At 32.4% G+C, this 19,463-nt stretch overlaps 1 protein-coding gene across 11 annotated transcripts in view; it reads left to right on the forward strand.

Annotated features, from left to right (window-relative positions):
• Nucleotides 1-19,463, forward strand: part of PRPF40A (pre-mRNA processing factor 40 homolog A) — a 52,770-nt gene that overhangs the window by 25,341 nt on the left and 7,966 nt on the right. For 6 of the 11 annotated variants that reach the window (XM_029934573.1, XM_029934564.1, XM_029934569.1 and 3 more), the window contains 11 exons: nt 5,823-5,933; nt 7,321-7,441; nt 7,680-7,733; nt 9,442-9,466; nt 10,149-10,523; nt 12,929-13,037; nt 13,487-13,551; nt 13,888-14,052; nt 14,766-14,874; nt 15,869-16,019; nt 16,712-16,845. In XM_029934573.1, the coding sequence (XP_029790433.1) occupies nt 5,823-5,933; nt 7,321-7,441; nt 7,680-7,733; nt 9,442-9,466; nt 10,149-10,523; nt 12,929-13,037; nt 13,487-13,551; nt 13,888-14,052; nt 14,766-14,874; nt 15,869-16,019; nt 16,712-16,845 (1,419 nt within the window). The remainder of the gene's footprint in view (nt 1-5,822; nt 5,934-7,320; nt 7,442-7,679; nt 7,734-9,441; nt 9,467-10,148; nt 10,524-12,928; nt 13,038-13,486; nt 13,552-13,887; nt 14,053-14,765; nt 14,875-15,868; nt 16,020-16,711; nt 16,846-19,463) is intronic. The other 5 variants (XM_029934563.1, XM_029934565.1, XM_029934571.1 and 2 more) reach the window with 2 other exon arrangements.

Below are 19,463 nucleotides of genomic sequence, written 5' to 3' on the forward strand. Positions count from 1 at the left end.
TTGGGTGACATTTTTTTCTTCTTTTTTAAATGAAGTGTATTTTTTTTGCATGTAATCTTTAGAAAGTAGAGTCTGTGAGATGTCGTTTGCATTTTATTAAGCCTTCATTTATTCCATTTTAAGATTCGTTTTTTGGAATATTTTGTATGCTTTTAACTTAAGGTTAATTTGTAATTTTTTGGTCTTGGCATTATCTTTCATCTGTTGGAATTACCCAAGAGTAGTGTCTTAAAATCTTCTAACTTGAAAAAGTTAATCTTTTTCTCCCTGTATTTTTTTTTTAACTGTTGCTATGATTTAAAAACTAAATTGCTCATTGCACGCTAAGTTTGGTGTGTTACTTTTTATCCATATGGAAGTCCCTCTTTTCTCATTTTGTTTTTTGTTTTAAATTCTGTTTAGGTGGGATAAACTGCTATTAAAGCTATTTTTATTTATTTTACCTTCTAAAAATTTGTTATATTATGAATAGAATTTTTTTCTTTAAAGCTAGTTATTGTTAATTCAAAGATTTTTGTATATTTACCTTATAACCAAGTGGAAAATTGACTATTTTTTTTATTTTCCTGGAAAATTAGAATACTTTATTTTTCATTTTAACTAGATTTCATTTGAATTGTCATCAGTAAAGATAATAGAATATATCTCTTTTCCAAATATTTATATTCATTATTTATTTCATTTTATTGCCATACTCTATTTGTTTAAACAGTGATTGCAGACTCATATTTTGGTCATGATTTTAATGGAAGTGACTTTACAGTAATTTTTATTGGTTCTGGATAAGTTGGCCTTTATCATTTAGACATTTTTGTTTTTAGGATTTTAATATTTCTGAACAGTCATAATTTTCAGGATGTAATTTGACCAAGTCTGTTGATGTACTCATGTGGTGTTTTCATTTTTTCCATTTGTTAATAAATTATTTCTTTTTTATAGATTTCCCAATATTGAACCACGTTGGCACTTCTACAATAAGGTCTACTTGGTTCGAATATATACACTGTAGGATTTTTTGGCTAATGGGCTATTGTTATATTTAAATTTTTACATTTAAAAGTAACATTCATAAGTAACATTACCTGCTTTTCTTTTTTGATACTTTTCTCTTGAATTTTGTTATTAGTAAGGAGCTTTTCACCTTTTCTGATCTGAAGTATATTGTAATTCTCTGTTATTTTAAAGTATATGTGGTGTTTTATGGAATTTATCTAGTTAGGTTCTTCTAGGGTAAATTGTAATCGTTTGTGAGGAAATAATTTCCTTTAAATTTGGGGAATTGGTTGTAAATCATCTGTTTCTGGTTATATTGGTCCTTAATTCTGATCTATTTTGGCTCTTTCTCATTTTCCTTATTTAGAGTAGTTGAGGGGACTTTTCTGTCTGTTTAATGTTAGATTTAGTTACTTTCTTTTGGCTTTGTTCACTTGAGCTTACAGTTTACAGAAGTATTTGTGTATATATAAATGTGTCTTGTGCATATAATTGTTTATATGTGTATTGAATTTATTCAAAACCCAGTTGTTGACTAACTTTTTTGGAATCTTTTAGCTTTCTTGATAATTATATATGTGCATTTTTTTTCCTTTTATCCAGTCTTTTCCTTTTAAATATTTTCTGTATTTTTTGTGGATATATTGCAATGTCTTAATCTGTTGTTCACACTGTATCTTCTACATTTTCTAAATAGATCTCCCTAAGTCCACAGGTGGACCCTAATTTAAATGTTTTCCTATGAGTCGACATTGAATAATCTCAGATTTTTCACCATCACAAGTAATCCTGTAGAGAACATTCCTGTACATCTTTTGCAACTATATAAAATGGGTTTTGTGGAATAAAATAACAGCATCAAGAGATTGTTTGTATTTTGAATTTTGATGAGAACTAGTAACTTGCCTTTTAGAGAAACAGTACTAATTCCGTTCCCAACACTAGCATGACAGTGCACTGTCCTTCACACCCTTTTAACATTGTATACTAATAGTCTGTGATTTATCTGATGAACAAGTTTTCACTTAATGTATGCTTCCTTGATTTACTAATCAAGTTGAATATCTACTTATCTGTATTGAGTTCTGTTAATGGCCATGTTTATTTTTCCCTTAGATCATCTTAGTGATTTTAGTAGATTTTGTATATTAAGGATGATAGTATTTTAATTCTGTATTCTGCCTATTTATACCTTTAGTTTATCATTTGTAAAAATGTTAACTTTTGGTTGATTCCCCAGAACTGCCCTTTGTGTTGACAGTTTTTTAATAATACAGTAACTGTCAGTAATAAAATAATTCTGGGAAGGCTGTTGTCTGTGACAGACATGCAGAGTAAAACTCGAATGCAAGGATTATCTTAATATCTCTTACATGCCGTGAAAGCAACTAACCTTAAGGTTAAAAGTAATGTCCTGGTTTTGGGTCATCCAAAATATACATCTACAGCTTTAGTAGGTTTTCTCCAATTATGCCAGGGCAGCCTAAATATTTGATAGTCAGCATTGATGATTTGGCCTGGAGAAGTCCTGTTTTTTATTTTTAATAGTAATTTTTAGGAAAATAATGTTTTTTGAACAGACCGTACTGTACTCAGTACTTAACTATTTGCATAAGTCATATTTTATACTATGAAGACAGTTATCCATATACCCGTTGATGTTTTATGCCATTCTTTATCTTATATTCAACATTCAAGACACATTTGTTATTAAGTTTTTCTTTTAAAACATTAGTTCCTAGTTTGGAATAGCGGGGAGACACAGTTTTACTGTAAGTTGAAAATTAGATACACTTAAGGAAAAGGAGCAAAAGTTTATCAGGTACATCATTTTTCTTACTCCAGAATTGACTTCTATAAGTGGTTTGGTGTATTAGTTAAGATATTAGTACAGAATGTATATTTTTATATATACAGAATTTATATCCTGTACTATTTCTATCGAAAATGATTGTTTCTATTGATGCAGAGTTTTAGAGCCTTGCTATTTAATGGGACCTCAGTATGTGGGCCCTGGCGATGTTCTAATGAACTCACTAGCTAACTATGTTATGTTGGGCATATTCCTGTACTTTGTTGTGTTTCGTTTCCTTTTCTACAAAGTGGAGATAATAAATGATATCTACCTTGGTGAGGTTTTTAAGAAAATCACCTGAAAATTGATGTGTTGTTTACTCATTAGTAGATCAGGAATTTATCTGTCCTTGTTGGCAGACTGTTCTGAATATAGTATCCCTGACAAAGCAGCATTTCAGTGTGAGTAAAATGTGGTCTTTAGAAACAGATATGACTGAATTGTTCTAGTTTTATTCTTTACTTACTGAATCACTATGAGCAAGTTATATTAACCTACCAAATCTTGGTTTTCTTTTTTGAAAAATGAGGATAGTGTTCATACTGCCTGTAGTGTAGCTGTAAGGCTTGAATAAAGTAATAGCTACTGAATACAAAATTGTTTACTGGGTTTTTTTTTACTGGTTTGTATCTCCTGTTTTTCCCTTTTATTTTTGTACCCTTTTTTGTTCCACTTTTTCATAAGTTTATTTCTGATGAACTTCCTCTTTTCCTTGATGCCCTTTAGCAGATGTGACTTGGGAAGTTTAAATATAATTTTGGAATTTAACAGTAGATTTCCCTTTAGTGCAGACCTGAAATGCAAAGCTCTATCTATCTTAGCAGAATTTAATTTGTGAACTAGGGCATTACTCATCCAGTTGAAGCTTCCATGCATCTCTGTTTCATCACCTTTTGGGTAGAAGATGTTAAAGTAGATTAGTAACATCAAGCTACATATTTTCCAGCAGTTATTTTAATGTTTGCTCCAGAAAGATTGTGTCATATTCTGCATGAAGTGCTAGAACAAGTTAAAGAATTTAATATACATTTTGAGCTATCTTAACTCTCCTACCCCATGCAGAAAGCCATTTTGTAGTCATGTCCTATGACTTAATGAATTTGTGTATGAAGGGCCAAACATTTTGTTACAAACTGCTCAAATATTATTAATTTTTTCTTTGATTTCTAATGCTTATTAATAATCTCTTCACATCAACTCTAGTTTTCTCAGAAGTTCCAGAAAATAATCATCTTCTCTCATCTACTTATGTTAATATGACATTAACTTTTCGCCTTAAATCATCTTGTCTTGTTCTCCATCCCCACATTTTGCAAATGTTTCTTAAATCACTTAGCATATTTACTTTGACCATTGAACATCTCTGAAATTGAGATGCATCCTATAATTTACTTTGTGTCTTATGTATGATCTCCAGTCTCCAGGCAGCAGTTATGGTTTTGTTGTGCATGACTGAACAACAAAATTGCCAACATCAGAAGAATGAATGTTAGTGGTTTGAAAGAAATTTCTAGAAATAATGGCACAAACACGCTTATCAGTTAGGAATAAGATCATTATGGTGAGAAAGCAGAAAAAGCAATGAAATAATAAATGTTGAACCACAATTCCCAAAGCAGAAATCAAAAGTAGGTGTGTTCTGTTTCTCAATAAAGTTTATAAGGAAACAAGAAAGGTAGGTCAGCTTTAAATATGTTCAGAAGATTAAGAACTAGTAATGGCAACTTTTAATTTTTTGTTTTTAATGAATGCTTCATTACCAATATTTTTTTTATAGCATCGAGGATGATATCGTGTGAAATTGGATGGATATCAGCAGCTCTCATTTAAAAAAAAAATGGGATGTTAAAAAAATAAATTGTGTTACATTAAAAAAATAAATAAATAAATGGTTTCAGTGTGAAGTTTAAGGAATAGCTTAACTATTATAATTGCCTATTCTTCTTTTTTTATTTTTTTTCAAAAAAATGGAATTGTGATAAGATCAGTGTTTGAATAAGAACCCATCTTTCAAAAGTTTAACAAAATCTGAGGGTTAAAAAGCATGTAATAGCTTGAAGATGATTTTAGTTTTTCTTTCTTAGAGGTATGTACAGAAATGTTTTGTCTTAGATTCAAAGAAATGTGATATAGATCATCTCTAATCTTCTTTCATTCATACTTTAATTCATTACTATCTAAATGATCTAATAGTTGGGAACTGGACTTAGTACCTTTGATCTCATCCAATAATTAATTTGTTCATGATTTTGTGAAATTACTTTTTAAAACCTCTTTATTGTGATATGATTGACATATAAAACTATGTATTTGTTTAATGTGTACAGCTGGATGATTTGGGGAATACATACACCTGAGAAACTATCACCACCAAGACAAAAGACACCTATCGCCTCTCCAAGTTTCTTCCTGCCCTTTTATGATTACTTTAAATGTGTATTTATGAGAACCTTATAAAACTCTTAAGCCAGCCTTTATTTGAGACATCATGTCTATTGATGGCTGAGGTTTTACTAGCAACTTTTAGTAGGCAATTTTGACAATTCTGTCTTTCTGGCATGTCAGTTTAGAACTTTGTGCAACTTGATACGAATAAAGTTATTGAGCTCATGATCAATCTACCAATATACTACATTAGCATCTATTTCATGTATTTTATCTACAAGGCATAGGCTCTGTTGATGAAAGAGTATCTTATGTGTTACATAAGTTACAACAGTTAACAAAGTTACTGTTCTCAGGTGAAACAGTCATATACTTCTGAGAGACTTGGTAGAATATAAGAGATTATAAAACCTCAATAGAGCCATTCTACTTTTGAAGTCCTTTTAAAATGGTCTGTTTTGCAGTTACCACCCTACTTGCAATGATGTGTTATTCTAAGTGATTTTAAACTGTCAAAAGTATGCTCATTGTGTACTTTTAATTCGCACTGTTAAAAAATTTGAATCTTTTTTTGTAATTTTTTCTTTAGAAATCAATGTGGACTGAACATAAATCACCTGATGGAAGGACCTACTACTACAATACTGAAACAAAACAGTCTACTTGGGAGAAACCGGATGATCTGAAAACACCTGCTGAGGTAAAAGTTTGAGGCTTGAAAATTAGGGATTGTTAAACAGATTAGGTCCTGTTTTTTTGTTTTTTGTTTTTTAGGATTTCATAGGTGCTTGTTAGAAGGAGAGGCCAATTTTGTTTACTGATTTTTGCCCCTGCTCAAGACTGCTTACTGGTTGGGTGGCATCAATTTTAGAAAGATGATTTAAATAATAAATTGGAAGAACAATAAGACTCTGCCCTTTATTCTTTAAATTCACATTTAAAATTATTTTCCTCTTTATAGCAAACCTAGGTGATTGCAAATGTCTTGCAGTGATTTCTTAGATATTTCCAGTGAGGTTGGGTAATGGAGATGGAATTAAATTACAAAAATACAAGTACTTCCTTCTCTTAGAGATAGAAATTATCTGTTTCCATGGAAAAAAGCCCCTGAAAAATACGTAAATTTCATTTTATGTTGCAACTTTTGTTCAGAATGTATAGATGTGGAAGTTAGATTGAAGGAACAAACTGAGTAGTAAGCATTATTATAGCATGTGGTTTAAATAGGAACTAATTAAGAGTCCTAAGTAAGAGATGATCTGGCATTTCAAGCCGTAAGAGATTTTACCTAGTTGGCAGCATATATTTTTTCTCCCTCTAAATTAAAGAATTTGAGGGGATAAAAATATTTTCCAGGCCACCACACTAATATGCAGTGTATAGCACTTGGGATAGAAGGTTGGCAGATACTATAATTATTGTTTTAATTCCAGTACTGATGTAGGCAATTATTTCATCATTAGATGTCACTAAGACACTGGTCTAAATTTGAGTTTTCGATAGCATTCTCATGCCACCCTAAGCAGTTTTATACATTAGGTTTTAAGTATTATCATACTTAGTTTCCTTATGGAAGAGTTCATATAGTTTCCTTACATAAGAGAGTTCATATAGGTTTTGTAAAATATTAGCAATAAAACTGGTATCTAAGCAGGACTAAATCAGATTTTGCTTTTTTCTCAATTTTTATGTTTTTCTACTTTAATTTGTATTTGAGGAGTTTCTGAAATATGTATGATAATTTTTACCTGTGGTGGGATATAAATGGCAGGGGCAAATAAGATTTGAAATTCTTATAGACCTGATTTTGAATCTTGCCTCTGCCTGTTAATTAGGTATATTATCTTAAGTTAGGTTTTTTAAATAACAATATAAATCTGAAGTAATAATATGAATGTTGCAGTATTATTTTAAAGATTAAATATTTCAAATAGCATCACCTAGCAAGTATTCTATGATTGGTAGCTTGTCATCATTTCACAAGCATTTGGTTTGTACAGATTGGTAATATTTAGTGAAACAGTGATGTGAATGATGAGTGATGCTAAATATATTATTATTAACTGATGATTTTTGTTTCCCTTTAGCAACTTTTATCTAAATGTCCCTGGAAGGAATACAAATCTGACTCTGGAAAGCCTTACTATTATAATTCTCAAACGAAAGAATCCCGCTGGGCCAAACCTAAAGAACTTGAAGATCTTGAAGGTAACATAGGAAAATATAACTCTTAATGTTAGTATTTTACATATCTATGCCATGCACAGTGAAGCAATCCTTCATAAATAATACTGTTCAAACACAGGTCTTATTTTTAAAAAATTGAATGATTCGAACATTTTAAATGGTGTAACAGTCTTATGGGCTCTTATTTTCTTGTTGCTCTAGATATCAGTTCTATAGATTTTAAATAGATTTTTATTTGATTTGATTCCACTGAAACTAGGATACCAGAATACCATTGTTGCTGGAAGTCTTATTACAAAATCAAACCTGCATGGTGAGCTGCTTTGATAATTCATTTTCTGTCATTATTTAACATTTTTAGAATATGTTACTAATGTTCACTAACCATGATTGGATAAATCTGCAGTGAGAAATCTCTAATTCAAAGAATTCATTTAAAGGTTATATTATAAATGAGCTTGGGGCTTTTAAAATTATACTTTCATTTTTAAAATCATTAATGTACTATTGGAAAATTGAATATGGATGTCATGTTACAATATTTCTAAATACAGCTCTGAGTGTTGTACGTACATGCAATAGGTGACTTAACCCATATAGCAGATAGCAAAGAACCTTGAGTCTTAGTTTAAATCTTTTAACTCTATTTTCAGACTATACATTCAGTGCTGATTTTATTTTAGCACATTTAAAAATTTTTTTAGTGGTTTATTTATTTTTGAGAGAGAGACAGTGTGAGCAGGGGAAGGTCACAGAGAGAGGGAGACACAGAATCTGAAGACAGGCTCCAGGCTCTGAGCTAGCTGTCACCACAGAGCCTGATGAAGGGCTTGACCATGAATCGCAAGATCATGACCTGAGCCGAAGCTGGGCACTCAACTGACTGAGCCACCCAGGCGCCCTAATTTTAGCACCTTTTAAAATAGGCTTTATGTGTGTTGTGGGAGAATTAAACAAAATGCCATGCTTCACTTGCAAAGGGAGAGTTTTTAATTATCCTGAACTATTCAGAATACCCTTGAAAATCTGGAAATACTACCGAATATAAAACTCAGTTCTTCAAATAGACATTAGAGTAAGAATTGAAAATTTAATTCTTTTACTTTCACTTCTAATAGTATCTGGTGTCATAAACTATCAACTTAAAAGCAATAGATTTTAGAAATGGGGCTAATACTGTAGTCTGCAGTGTATAATACGGTGTAGAATAAAGATGTCTTCAGAATGACATCTGAAAGTACAGAGAATAAAAATTTTCTGAAGGCACTGTGGTCTTGTCTATTTACATTTTCCCTGTGTCACATAATTGGCTTTAGAGTATCATTGTACCAAATTCAGCTTTGTTATCATTTATGTGGAATGCCTTATTCTTTAATGAAGCTCAATATTTTTGTTACCCATAAAGAAAAAATTACTTTAATTGGAATAAAAGCCAAAATATTAAATGCAAATCTTTAAAGTCCACTTTAAATTTCTACACTGTCATTGGCGATTAATAATAATAATAATATTGTAGATAGGTAGAATCCCATTTTACTCATGTAAGAAAGATCAAGCTCATTTCTGATATAACCTTACTACAAATAGTTGGTGTGCATAACTATCTACCTGACAGTGCTAGTATATATGTGCTGGAATTTCATAACGTGAATTTGATCTCATTTTGAATTTGGTATCTTAAAAAATATATATAATAGTTTTATCTCTGAGAAAAATATTATTTTATTCCAGAATGATACAGATATTTTCAGGGAGTTTTTGCAGTAGGCAGCAGCCTTTGGGAGAGTAGCAATGTGCAGAGAAACTTTCCTAAAAACTGCTGTCATTTAAATTTGTCTTCATTCTTTAATTGCTGCCCTGGAACTTTGGAGCAAGCATTTGCTCTGAAAAAGTTGATGTATTTGTGGTTGGTAAATTAAATCTTATTGTATGAAACTTCTCTTTATCTCCCTGTAAAGTTTGTTTTCAGTGATTGTATTTAAAAACCATGTCCTGTAACTTTTCTTTTTTCTCTTTAATAGCAATGATCAAAGCTGAAGAAAGCAGGTAAGCAATTTTTGGATATCAGTACAATTTACAAATTTGGCATCTCCTGTAACTTACAATTCTTCTTTTAACTCTTTGCTTTATAGGATAAATAATATTTAATGTGTTAGATCTGGTGGTTGGATGTCTTTAGAAGGTTTGGGGCAAGGGGAAGGGTATTTACTGAGGATAAACAAATGACATTTTCCATAGACCGTTATTATTTGAATTTGGATTGCATCCTTCAGTTCATAAGAATTAAGACTTATAGATAGAAAAGTCCAAAATTTGCCTTGCTTTATCAAATTTGGGAATTAATAAAGTATTATATATCTCTCCCTTTATTTAGGTTTTCCTTTTAATATGTAAAATGGATGGAATTTAAGGTTCTTATAGAAATTTATGAGAACAGGCCAAATTTTATGTTTTAATACAATCTGATAGTAGGGCATTTTGTAAATGAAAACAATTATTGGACTTTTGTTTGTTTAGTCTCTGTCATAAATGTTTGCTCAAAGTAATCCAGTTTCATTCTGTGGTTTCAGTCTTTTCAAATGCCTTAATAGCTTAGCACACAGCCTTTTTCCTTTTTATAATTTATCTTTCATTTGGTTTTATGATAAAAATTAGTGTTCTGAGCTTTCTGCTATATTAATGAGATGACCAATTTTTTTGTTTTTGTTTTTGTGTTCTTAACATCTAGTAAGCAAGAAGAGTGCACCACGACATCAACAGCCCCAGTTCCTACAACAGAAATTCCTACCACAATGAGCACCATGGCTGCTGCAGAAGCTGCAGCCGCTGTTGTTGCAGCTGCGGCTGCAGCGGCTGCAGCGGCTGCTGCAGCCAATGCCACCGCTTCCACCTCTGCTTCTAATACTGTGGGTGGAACTGTTCCAGTTGTTCCTGAGCCCGAAGTTACTTCGATTGTTGCTACTGTTGTAGATAATGAGAATACAGTAACCATTTCAACTGAAGAGCAAGCACAACTTACTAGTACTCCTGCTGTTCAGGATCAGAGTATGGAAGTATCCAGTAATACTGGAGAAGAAACAGCTAAGCAGGAAACAGTAGCTGAGTAAGTTTAGTGACTTCTTTTTTTGCAAATCCATACCAGGCTCCATTAGTACAAGATATTGCTAGTTTACTTGGTGGCCAATAAGTGTTTAAAAAATTTTTGAGCATCAAAACATGAGCCTTTAGATGGTAAATCCTTTTCAAGGCTGAATTTTGTGGGGTCATGCTCTTAATCTGTTATAAAACTAATCCTCAAAAGTTTTAGGAAGCAGAATTCGTAGATACAGGTAAAGATTTAGTAAGGTACAGGAAAACTGTTTTTGTAATTAAATTGGTAAAACTTTTTAATAAGGCCGATAGCTGGCATCTGTCAATTTATAGTTTACATATAATTGTGTTCGCTATAATCTGGTAATATTTCATATGGCTGTGCTTTATACAGATACAAAAAGTACCCTTAAGCTGTGACTCTGGACTTTAGTGATGTCCTCATAAAATAATGTTAACTGTGATGTCAGGTTCCAAACATGATTATTCATCTTGATATTTAAGCATATTGATTCCACCTCCCTACTTGTTCTTGTAAATATTCCTGATAGGTACGTTTCCCAAAGTGAAAATTGGTTTATAGTTTTTTCTGTTGTTTACAAGTTGAAAAAGGAGTTTATAAGGTATACTTGAAGGCATAAAAGAGTAATTAATATTTTATTTATATTCTTCTGCCCTTTTTTTAATTTTTATCTTTTAAGTTTTATTTTTTTAATGCTCTCTACAGCCAACATGGGGCTCCAACTCACAACCCCGAGGTCAAGAGTTGCATGTTCTAATCCAGTCAGACATCCTCCTTCTGCCCATTTTCTGTGCATTTAAAAATGTGGGCATTATCTATTTTACATATCTGTCTAATGTCTTTTACATTGTAAAGATATATACTCCATCATGTTGAATGACAGCATATTATATTTACATAAACATAAATTTCAGTGTTATGATAGATATTTAGGTTTTGGGGTAAGATTTTTTTGTTTTAATATTTTATTAATTTTAGAGCAAATGCAAGTAGGGAATGAGCAGAGGGAGATAGAATCTTAAGGAGATTCCACGCTCAGCACAGAGTCTGACGTTGGGGTGGAGCTCGATCCCAGAACGATGAGATTATGACTTAAGCCAAAATAAAGAATCAGATGCCCAGCTGACTGAGCCACACAGGGGAGCCAGAATTGATACTTCACCTTTTATGCTTTATTTTTCTGCAACAATTTTTCATAGTTTTAGGGTTATTTCCTCCTTATTTTCTTTCTAATATTTCCTTGTAAGTCCTAAATCCGTATACTCTTTTTAATTACTGCAGTATAGACCATTTAATTTTTGACTGAGCTCTTTATATGATTTCCAACAATTTTAAGTAAGCTTCTCAAAGTAAGGTTACTTGACTCAGAGAGTAAATGTGTTTTGTTGTCGTTTTTAGTGTTTGTTCTGGTTTGCCACCTAAGCATTCTACTTAGTTTTTTGTTTGTTTTTTCCTGCATTTTTTCCCCTTTATATAGAAAAATGTTAGGATTCTATGACCTTTTCATTTCATAAAGATTCCCATATTAGTACAGTTGCTAGTTCTTGGGTATGTTAATTCTTTTGTTTGAGGTCAGTGTTTGGCATATTTTTTTTGTAACTTATCAAAGAGTAAATACTTCTGGTTTTGTGGATCATAAAGTCTTATCCCAGTGATGCAGTTCTGCTGTGGTAGCATACAGTAAGCCATAAACAATATATAAGGTCACAAGTAAAGTTGTTTTTACAGAAACAGGAGTGGGCTAGATTTGGCACATGAGTCATGAGGCACATGAGTTTGCCCACCTGATTTTATTGATCCCTGACATGTTTTTTATATTTATGCACACTTAGCCAAATCTTTAGTTATATTAAGGGACTGATATGAAGGCGCTGGATACATATTTTAGGATTGTTGGGTTTTTTTGTTTTGTTTTGTTTTTTATAATGTTCATTAAATTTTGAGAGAGAGTGTGATCAGGGGAGAGGCAGAGTAAGGGGGGTGAGGGAAGAAAGGATCCAGAGCAAGCTTAGCACTGACATCAGAGATCTGACGCAGGCCCCAAACTCACAAACCATGAGATCATGACCTGAGCTGAAGTTGAATGCTGAGTCACCCACGTGCCCCTGGATAAGTTCTATAAGCTAGTTAAAATTATTCATTTGTGGGCTAGTGCAACTAGTCTTTTAGTGTGTTTCTTTTACAGGCCCTCATATAGGGTCCTATTAACAATGCTTCAGTAGAACACCTTTATGTCTTTATGTTTAGGTAAGTGTATAGGGTTCATGTAGGAGAATTTATTCTAAAGTTGTAGAATTTAACCTCAATACAGATGCTTAAATAATAATTAAAATAATTTTCTGAGTGAAGCAAATGTATATTTAAATTATAAATACCATGTTTAAATTTCCTGTTAGTTTTACTCCCAAAAAAGAAGAGGAGGAAAGCCAACCAGCAAAAAAAACCTATACTTGGAATACAAAGGAGGAGGCAAAGCAAGCATTTAAAGAATTATTAAAAGAAAAGGTATTAAATGTTTCTATGTGACATATAATCTAATAAAAGAAGTTATTCTTTAATGCAGTTAGTACCTTAATACCTTTATTGGAAATACTAATTTAAATTGTAACTAAGAATGAACTAAACTTCCCTTTCTTGAAAAATATTTTGTGCTACTCATCTTCACCAAAAAAACTATCATGTATAGTATAATACACAGTACCTCCCTATTTAACATAATGTTTTTTAGTCACAAAAATTGCTTACCTTTTAATCAGTCGTAAAAAGTACTCATGCTCCATTTAAATATGAGTTCTAAGTTTTCTTTTTAGTCTATATATATAATACCAAGGTTTGCCTTGGTTCAATAAGAAATTACTAGACCTTTTTCAGACTTATGCAAAGGAATTTTCCTGTTGTATGACTTTTACAATATATGTGCAAGGTTTTAATTTTGTCATTCAATGGTTTTCAAGCGAGTACCATCTAATGCTTCATGGGAACAAGCTATGAAAATGATCATTAATGATCCACGATACAGGTAACACTTGAAGTTTTTTATTTACTTTTTCAACCCTAGCAAATTCAAAATTGTGTAAAATAGTGTAACTTTTCAATTTTATAGTCTTCTGTTATTTTGAATATCAAGAACAGTTGTTTTCTGTCAGATATGAGCCAAAAAACTTGTCACATAATTTGAGCACCCTGCCACAGATGAAACTACAATTTTTAAGTAGAAGTTTTCTATAATCATTTCTTAATTTTTAATATCTTACTGAATTTTTCTTAATATGTGAATAAAAATATTTTTTTCCCAAAGCATTGACATTTGATCATCCTGCCTTCATTTATTCTTGCATGATATTTTTCTATTTAGTGCTTTAGCAAAGTTGAGTGAAAAAAAGCAGGCCTTTAACGCTTACAAAGTCCAGACAGAGAAAGAAGAAAAAGAAGAAGCAAGATCGAAATACAAAGAGGCTAAGGAATCCTTTCAGCGTTTTCTTGAAAATCATGAGAAAATGACTTCCACAACCAGATACAAGTAAGATTTTTAGTAATGCATAATGTAGGTTTACTGCACTGTTTTTGTGTCAAACGTTTTGCCAAGTACCATAACTAACCTCACGTAGGTGTTCATTAAATAAAGCTAAATGATTGTGAATGTAGCAGTTTTATAAGATACAGGATAAATCAGTAATTAAGTATGGAATTTAACTTACATGCTGAGTTATTAGGGACTAAAAAGGGGAGGTAGACTGAATATAATAATTAAAGCTTCACTTTTTTCTACTTACAAAAATTGAAATTTACATTTTTGCTGCAAGTTGTGAGTTTATTTTCCATATGTGCTTCTTTATTTTCCTCTGTTTTCAAGGAAATCAGTGAAGGACCCTTCATTTCTTTAATCCTCTATTTCATGTATTAACTATCTGACAACTCTTTGAAGTCTATAATTTAGTTCCATGGACAGTTAGTGTCCATGTAGCTACCCTAAACTACCCATGTAACTACCCCAAGAAATACAATCTTGACTATAAAACATGGCTCAATTAGAATTATCCATTTCATTTCTAGAAGTGGAGGCCTATTTTGTTCTTTTTCTTAATTATTCAAAAGCTTTCCTGTATATAATATACTCATGAACTTAGAGTGGAAAGGAATGCTCATTGGGTGGTTTTACACTTACTCTAAAATTGGCCTCAATTTTTATTGAACAATATAGAGTAACATCTTTTTTTTTTTTTTTTAAACTAGGAAAGCAGAGCAAATGTTTGGAGAAATGGAAGTCTGGAATGCAATATCAGAACGTGATCGTCTTGAAATCTATGAAGATGTTTTATTCTTTCTTTCAAAAAAAGAAAAGGTATTATTACTCCTTGCTATTAATATTTCTAGATGAAATAAGGTATTTCTTCATTCTGATTGGGAGTTACTTTATCACCTGTTCATTTTTTTTTTGTTTATTCAATTTATGTGGTATCGTAGATATCTTTATTAGAAGTTAGGTTTAAAAATGGATAGTCGGTTGTACATCCAACACTTGATTTTGGTTCAGGTCATGATCTCATGGTTCATGGGCTTAAGCCCTGAGTCAGGCTCTCTGCTAACAGATCGCCTCAGTTACAGCTCTCAGTCCCTACCCCACTCATGTGCATGCTCGTGCTCTCTCAAAAATAAAAAAGTAAACTTAAAGCAAACCGCTACATTAATGGCACATAATAGGTACAGTTATCCAATTATTAACTTGAATGTTACAAATTGGCCATCTTATGCCTACTTTGAAAGATAACTTTTTTAAATTAAGTTTTTAAAATACTCTGTAAATTTGTTTAGAATCTATTTATGAATGTTTCTTTTATAGGAACAGCAGTGACATATAATTGTTACCAATAACTGTGCTTCTAGGAAAGCGTTTTAAAGCACTTCGTCTGTTTTATTACACATTGTTGTGTATTATTCACTCTTAAGAAATTTATAGAAATGCAATTATTAACAAAAATTTGAATACAATTGAAGGTGAAGACCGTAACATTTACCTGTTGCGTGTCTTATCCACAGTGACTTTAGTTTTAGACTTTGTCTATAATGCATAGTTATAGGAAGAGAGATTTATAGAGTTGTTGGGGAGATACAGTTTCCAGATTTCAGCTTCTTAGTAGAGAGGCAAAAAAACAAATGAAGGTAAGCAATTACCAAGCTAAGCATTTTGACAAGAGCACTGGAAAGGTAGCATTGATATGTAAAATAAATGGGTAACATGAAATTTGGACATCAGATTGTAATAAATAAACCCTCAATGATTGTAGTTCGGATACCGTACTTTCAACCTCAAATATGTATTCATACTTTTGATTTAGGAGCAAGCAAAGCAGTTACGAAAGAGAAATTGGGAAGCCTTAAAAAACATACTTGACAACATGGCTAATGTAACATACTCTACTACCTGGTCTGAAGCACAGCAGTATCTGATGGATAATCCAACTTTTGCAGAAGATGAGGAATTACAGAGTAAGAATAATGACTAATGGGAGAAAGATTTTTAAGTGTCCCAACAGCAATGAATTCTCACTTTTATTATCAGATCACTAAGTGAATTTTATATAGTTGTTTGTCTATTTCTGATACAGTGTTTGTTGGTTTCCAAATAGAGTCTAGTTGAGTTTCATTATTTAGGAAGAAAATATTAATTTTATCAGATGAATCATTGAAATAAATTTGTCATATTGAACCTGAAATTATTTCTTTGCTTTTTTTATATAACTGGTAAGAACCAGATTAATTACCCCAGTTTTACTCACACTGTCTCTTGAGGTAATGGCTGTAGATATTTGCAAACAGTAAAAAACATGTTAGCAACATCCTACATTAAGCTTCTCCGGGGTCTTTTTCTGACTACCTAGTTGCTTTTTAAATTAACTTTTCTGGATTACCCCTCTAATACCATACCATTAGGTTTGGGGTAGGGCCCTAAAATTCTATCCTTTGAAAATATTTCATCCTTAAATTTAAGGTACCTTTTAATGAGGGTGTTTAGAAATTTTTAAAAAATATTTCCTATTTAGATGATTATAAGTTATATTTGAGTTTTTAAGTATAAACGTTTTGGAAAGGTGAATTTGGGGTTTGTAAGAAGTTAATGTAAATTGTGTATCTTACTAATATTGGACATTTTAATTTCTTTTTGACTGAAAAAACTCTAGACATGGATAAAGAAGATGCATTAATTTGCTTTGAAGAACACATCCGAGCTTTAGAAAAAGAAGAAGAAGAAGAAAAACAAAAGAGTTTGCTAAGAGAAAGAAGACGACAGCGTAAAAATAGAGAATCTTTTCAGGTAATTAAAAAAAATTCTCTTTTCTAGCTTAATTTCATAATATGGTTAGTGAACTTGAATAGTGACAGAAATAAATTTGAGGCCCTCTGATCCCAGATCATTAACCTGAGCTTTTACCTTAGGTTTTGTGGCAGATCCATGCACATTTAACTCAGGTACTATAATTAGGTTTGAATCCACCTAAAGAAAGCAGCCGTTTTAGGCCAGGGGAACATAAAAGGCTATATCAGATTTGATGTTTAAGTTGAGCACTGATAAGTTAAGATTTTACTTGGGGTATGCCTGAGTGTCTCAACTGGTTGGGTGTCCAACTTCAGCTCAGATCATGATCTCCCGGTTCATGAGTTCAATCCCCACAACAGGCACTGTGCTGACAGCTTGGAGCCTGCTTCATATTGTGTCTCCCTCTCTGCCTCTTTCCTATTTCTGCTTGCTCTCTCTCTAAAAGTAAATAAACATTTAAAAAAATTTTTTTTTTTTTTTAAGATTTCACTTGGGAAAATAGAGTAGCATGAGAGAAGACTGAAAACAAAATAGGTGTGATGACCCATTAGTTTTAGTTGATTTTTAGTGTCTAGAGAACAGTAGGGAATAATATGGGGTATATAGTTTGAGGATGGGCCATAATTCTATATTTTATTTCCTTTATGTAACTACTGGCTCATTTTCACCTCCAAATACCATTTTTATCCTGTTAATAGTGAATTAAGATGGAGTAATGAGTTTCTACATTTCATATTTTATCAGATTGCCTATTTCAATAATTGTCTTTAAAATTTAATGTTTATTTTTGAGAAAGAGACACAGCGTGTGCAGGAGAGAGGCAGAGAAAGAGGGAGACACAGAATCCAAAGCAGATCCAAGGCTCTGAGCCATCAGCACAGAGCTGATGCTGGGCTCAAACTCATGAAATTCAAGATCATGACCTGAGCTGAAGTCCAACACTTAACTGAGTGAGCCACCCAGGTGCCTCTCAATAATTGTCTTAATAGCAGTTAGCATTGGTTGCTTACTGCTATACCTTTTAAATTGATAATCACTGAGATTTTTTTTAATTTGAATGTTTATTTTTGAGAGCCAGAGTGTGAGTGGAGGAGGGGCAGAGAGAGAGAGACAGAGAGAGAATCCAAAGCAGGCTCCAGGCTCTGAGCTGCATGTCTCTAACCCATGAACCACAAGATCATAACCTGAGCCGAAGTCAGATGCTCAACTCACTTAGCCACCCAGATGCCCCAGTCACTTAAAATTTTTATGATGGCCTTGTAAGAGTAGGTACTATTTTTGTTGCGTCCATTTATATAGTTAATGAAATGGACTCACAGAGGTGAAGGAACTTACCCAAAATCAGCAACTGAACAGTGGGGCCAGAATTCGAATCTATGCAGTCTTAATTACAGCATCTCCTCCATTAAATGCTATATTAAGGTAATGCTTAGTTACAGTGGTTCAAACAAGCATATTTCTTTAATGATAATAGTGTGGTGTGTGGTAGGGCACATTGTCATTCCCTAAGGCAACTTAGTGTGCATATGAATCACCCAAAAGTCTTTTTTTTTTTTTTTTTTTTTTTTTTTTTTAAGTAAACTGCTCAGTCTGGGGCTCCAGCTCAAAACCCCAAGATTAAGAATTGCATGCTCTACTAACTGAAACAGCTGGGCACCCTACCTAGATGGCTTTTAAATAAACTCTTACTGTCATGCCAGAGGTCATCAGCTGTCGTAAATGCCATAGCCAATAGCATTATTTTAGTCCTCATTCCATAAAAACTTAACATTTATTACTCTTAGTGAGTTCCTTTATTGTAGTGGTTTCGTATAGGATTCTTACACCACACGTTTGTTGAGCCTTACCCCTAAACTATGGGTCAGTAGGTCTTGATTGGGTTCTGTGAATTTTTATTTCTAACAGGTTTCCTCATGATAGCCCATGTTTGAGAATTGCTCTAGCCCGTTAGCCTTATTTGCATGATGAAGACTATAGTGTGCAGTTTATCACATTTCAGCTTGGAAGAAATTGGAAGGGCAGTTGGTTTTTGGTGTGTGTTTCGTTTGATTGTTGTAGTTTTTTTTAAAGCCGGTGATATAGAAGTTCTACTCTTCTTCATATTCAGTTGCTGAGAATTTTAGTCACATGGCTGCAACTAGATATAAAGAAGGCTGGAAAACCTACGTTTTAAATTAGCAGCCTTGTGCCTAGGAAGAAGGGAAAAACATAATTTGTAAGTCTTTTAATATTCTTTGGCAACGATTGAATTTTTAGTGCCTCTTATGAAGGTTTTGCATTAGTTTAAAAAAAGAAGCCCTGTATGATAAAATAATACGATAAAAATAAGGAAATCTGGGTCATAGAAATTACTATGTCAGTACTGGGACTGGAGTATGTAAGAGGGAAATCCTGATATAAAGTCCAGGTGGGTCTTTTACTCCTAAAGTATAGCTATGATTTCTGATTACTGTTTCTATAACTGGTTTCAGCATATTACATTGGTATTTCAGTAATCTTTAATATATCAAATATTATTTTAGATGGAATCAGTATTTTTAAAAATTGATATGCTTTAGTAGTCTTCAAAATCATTGTCAGTTATATACTGCTGGCATATCTCAACTCAGAATAGC

The sequence above is a fragment of the Suricata suricatta genome, chromosome 3 (genome assembly GCF_006229205.1).
Source record: "Suricata suricatta isolate VVHF042 chromosome 3, meerkat_22Aug2017_6uvM2_HiC, whole genome shotgun sequence".
Lineage (NCBI taxonomy): Eukaryota > Metazoa > Chordata > Mammalia > Carnivora > Herpestidae > Suricata > Suricata suricatta.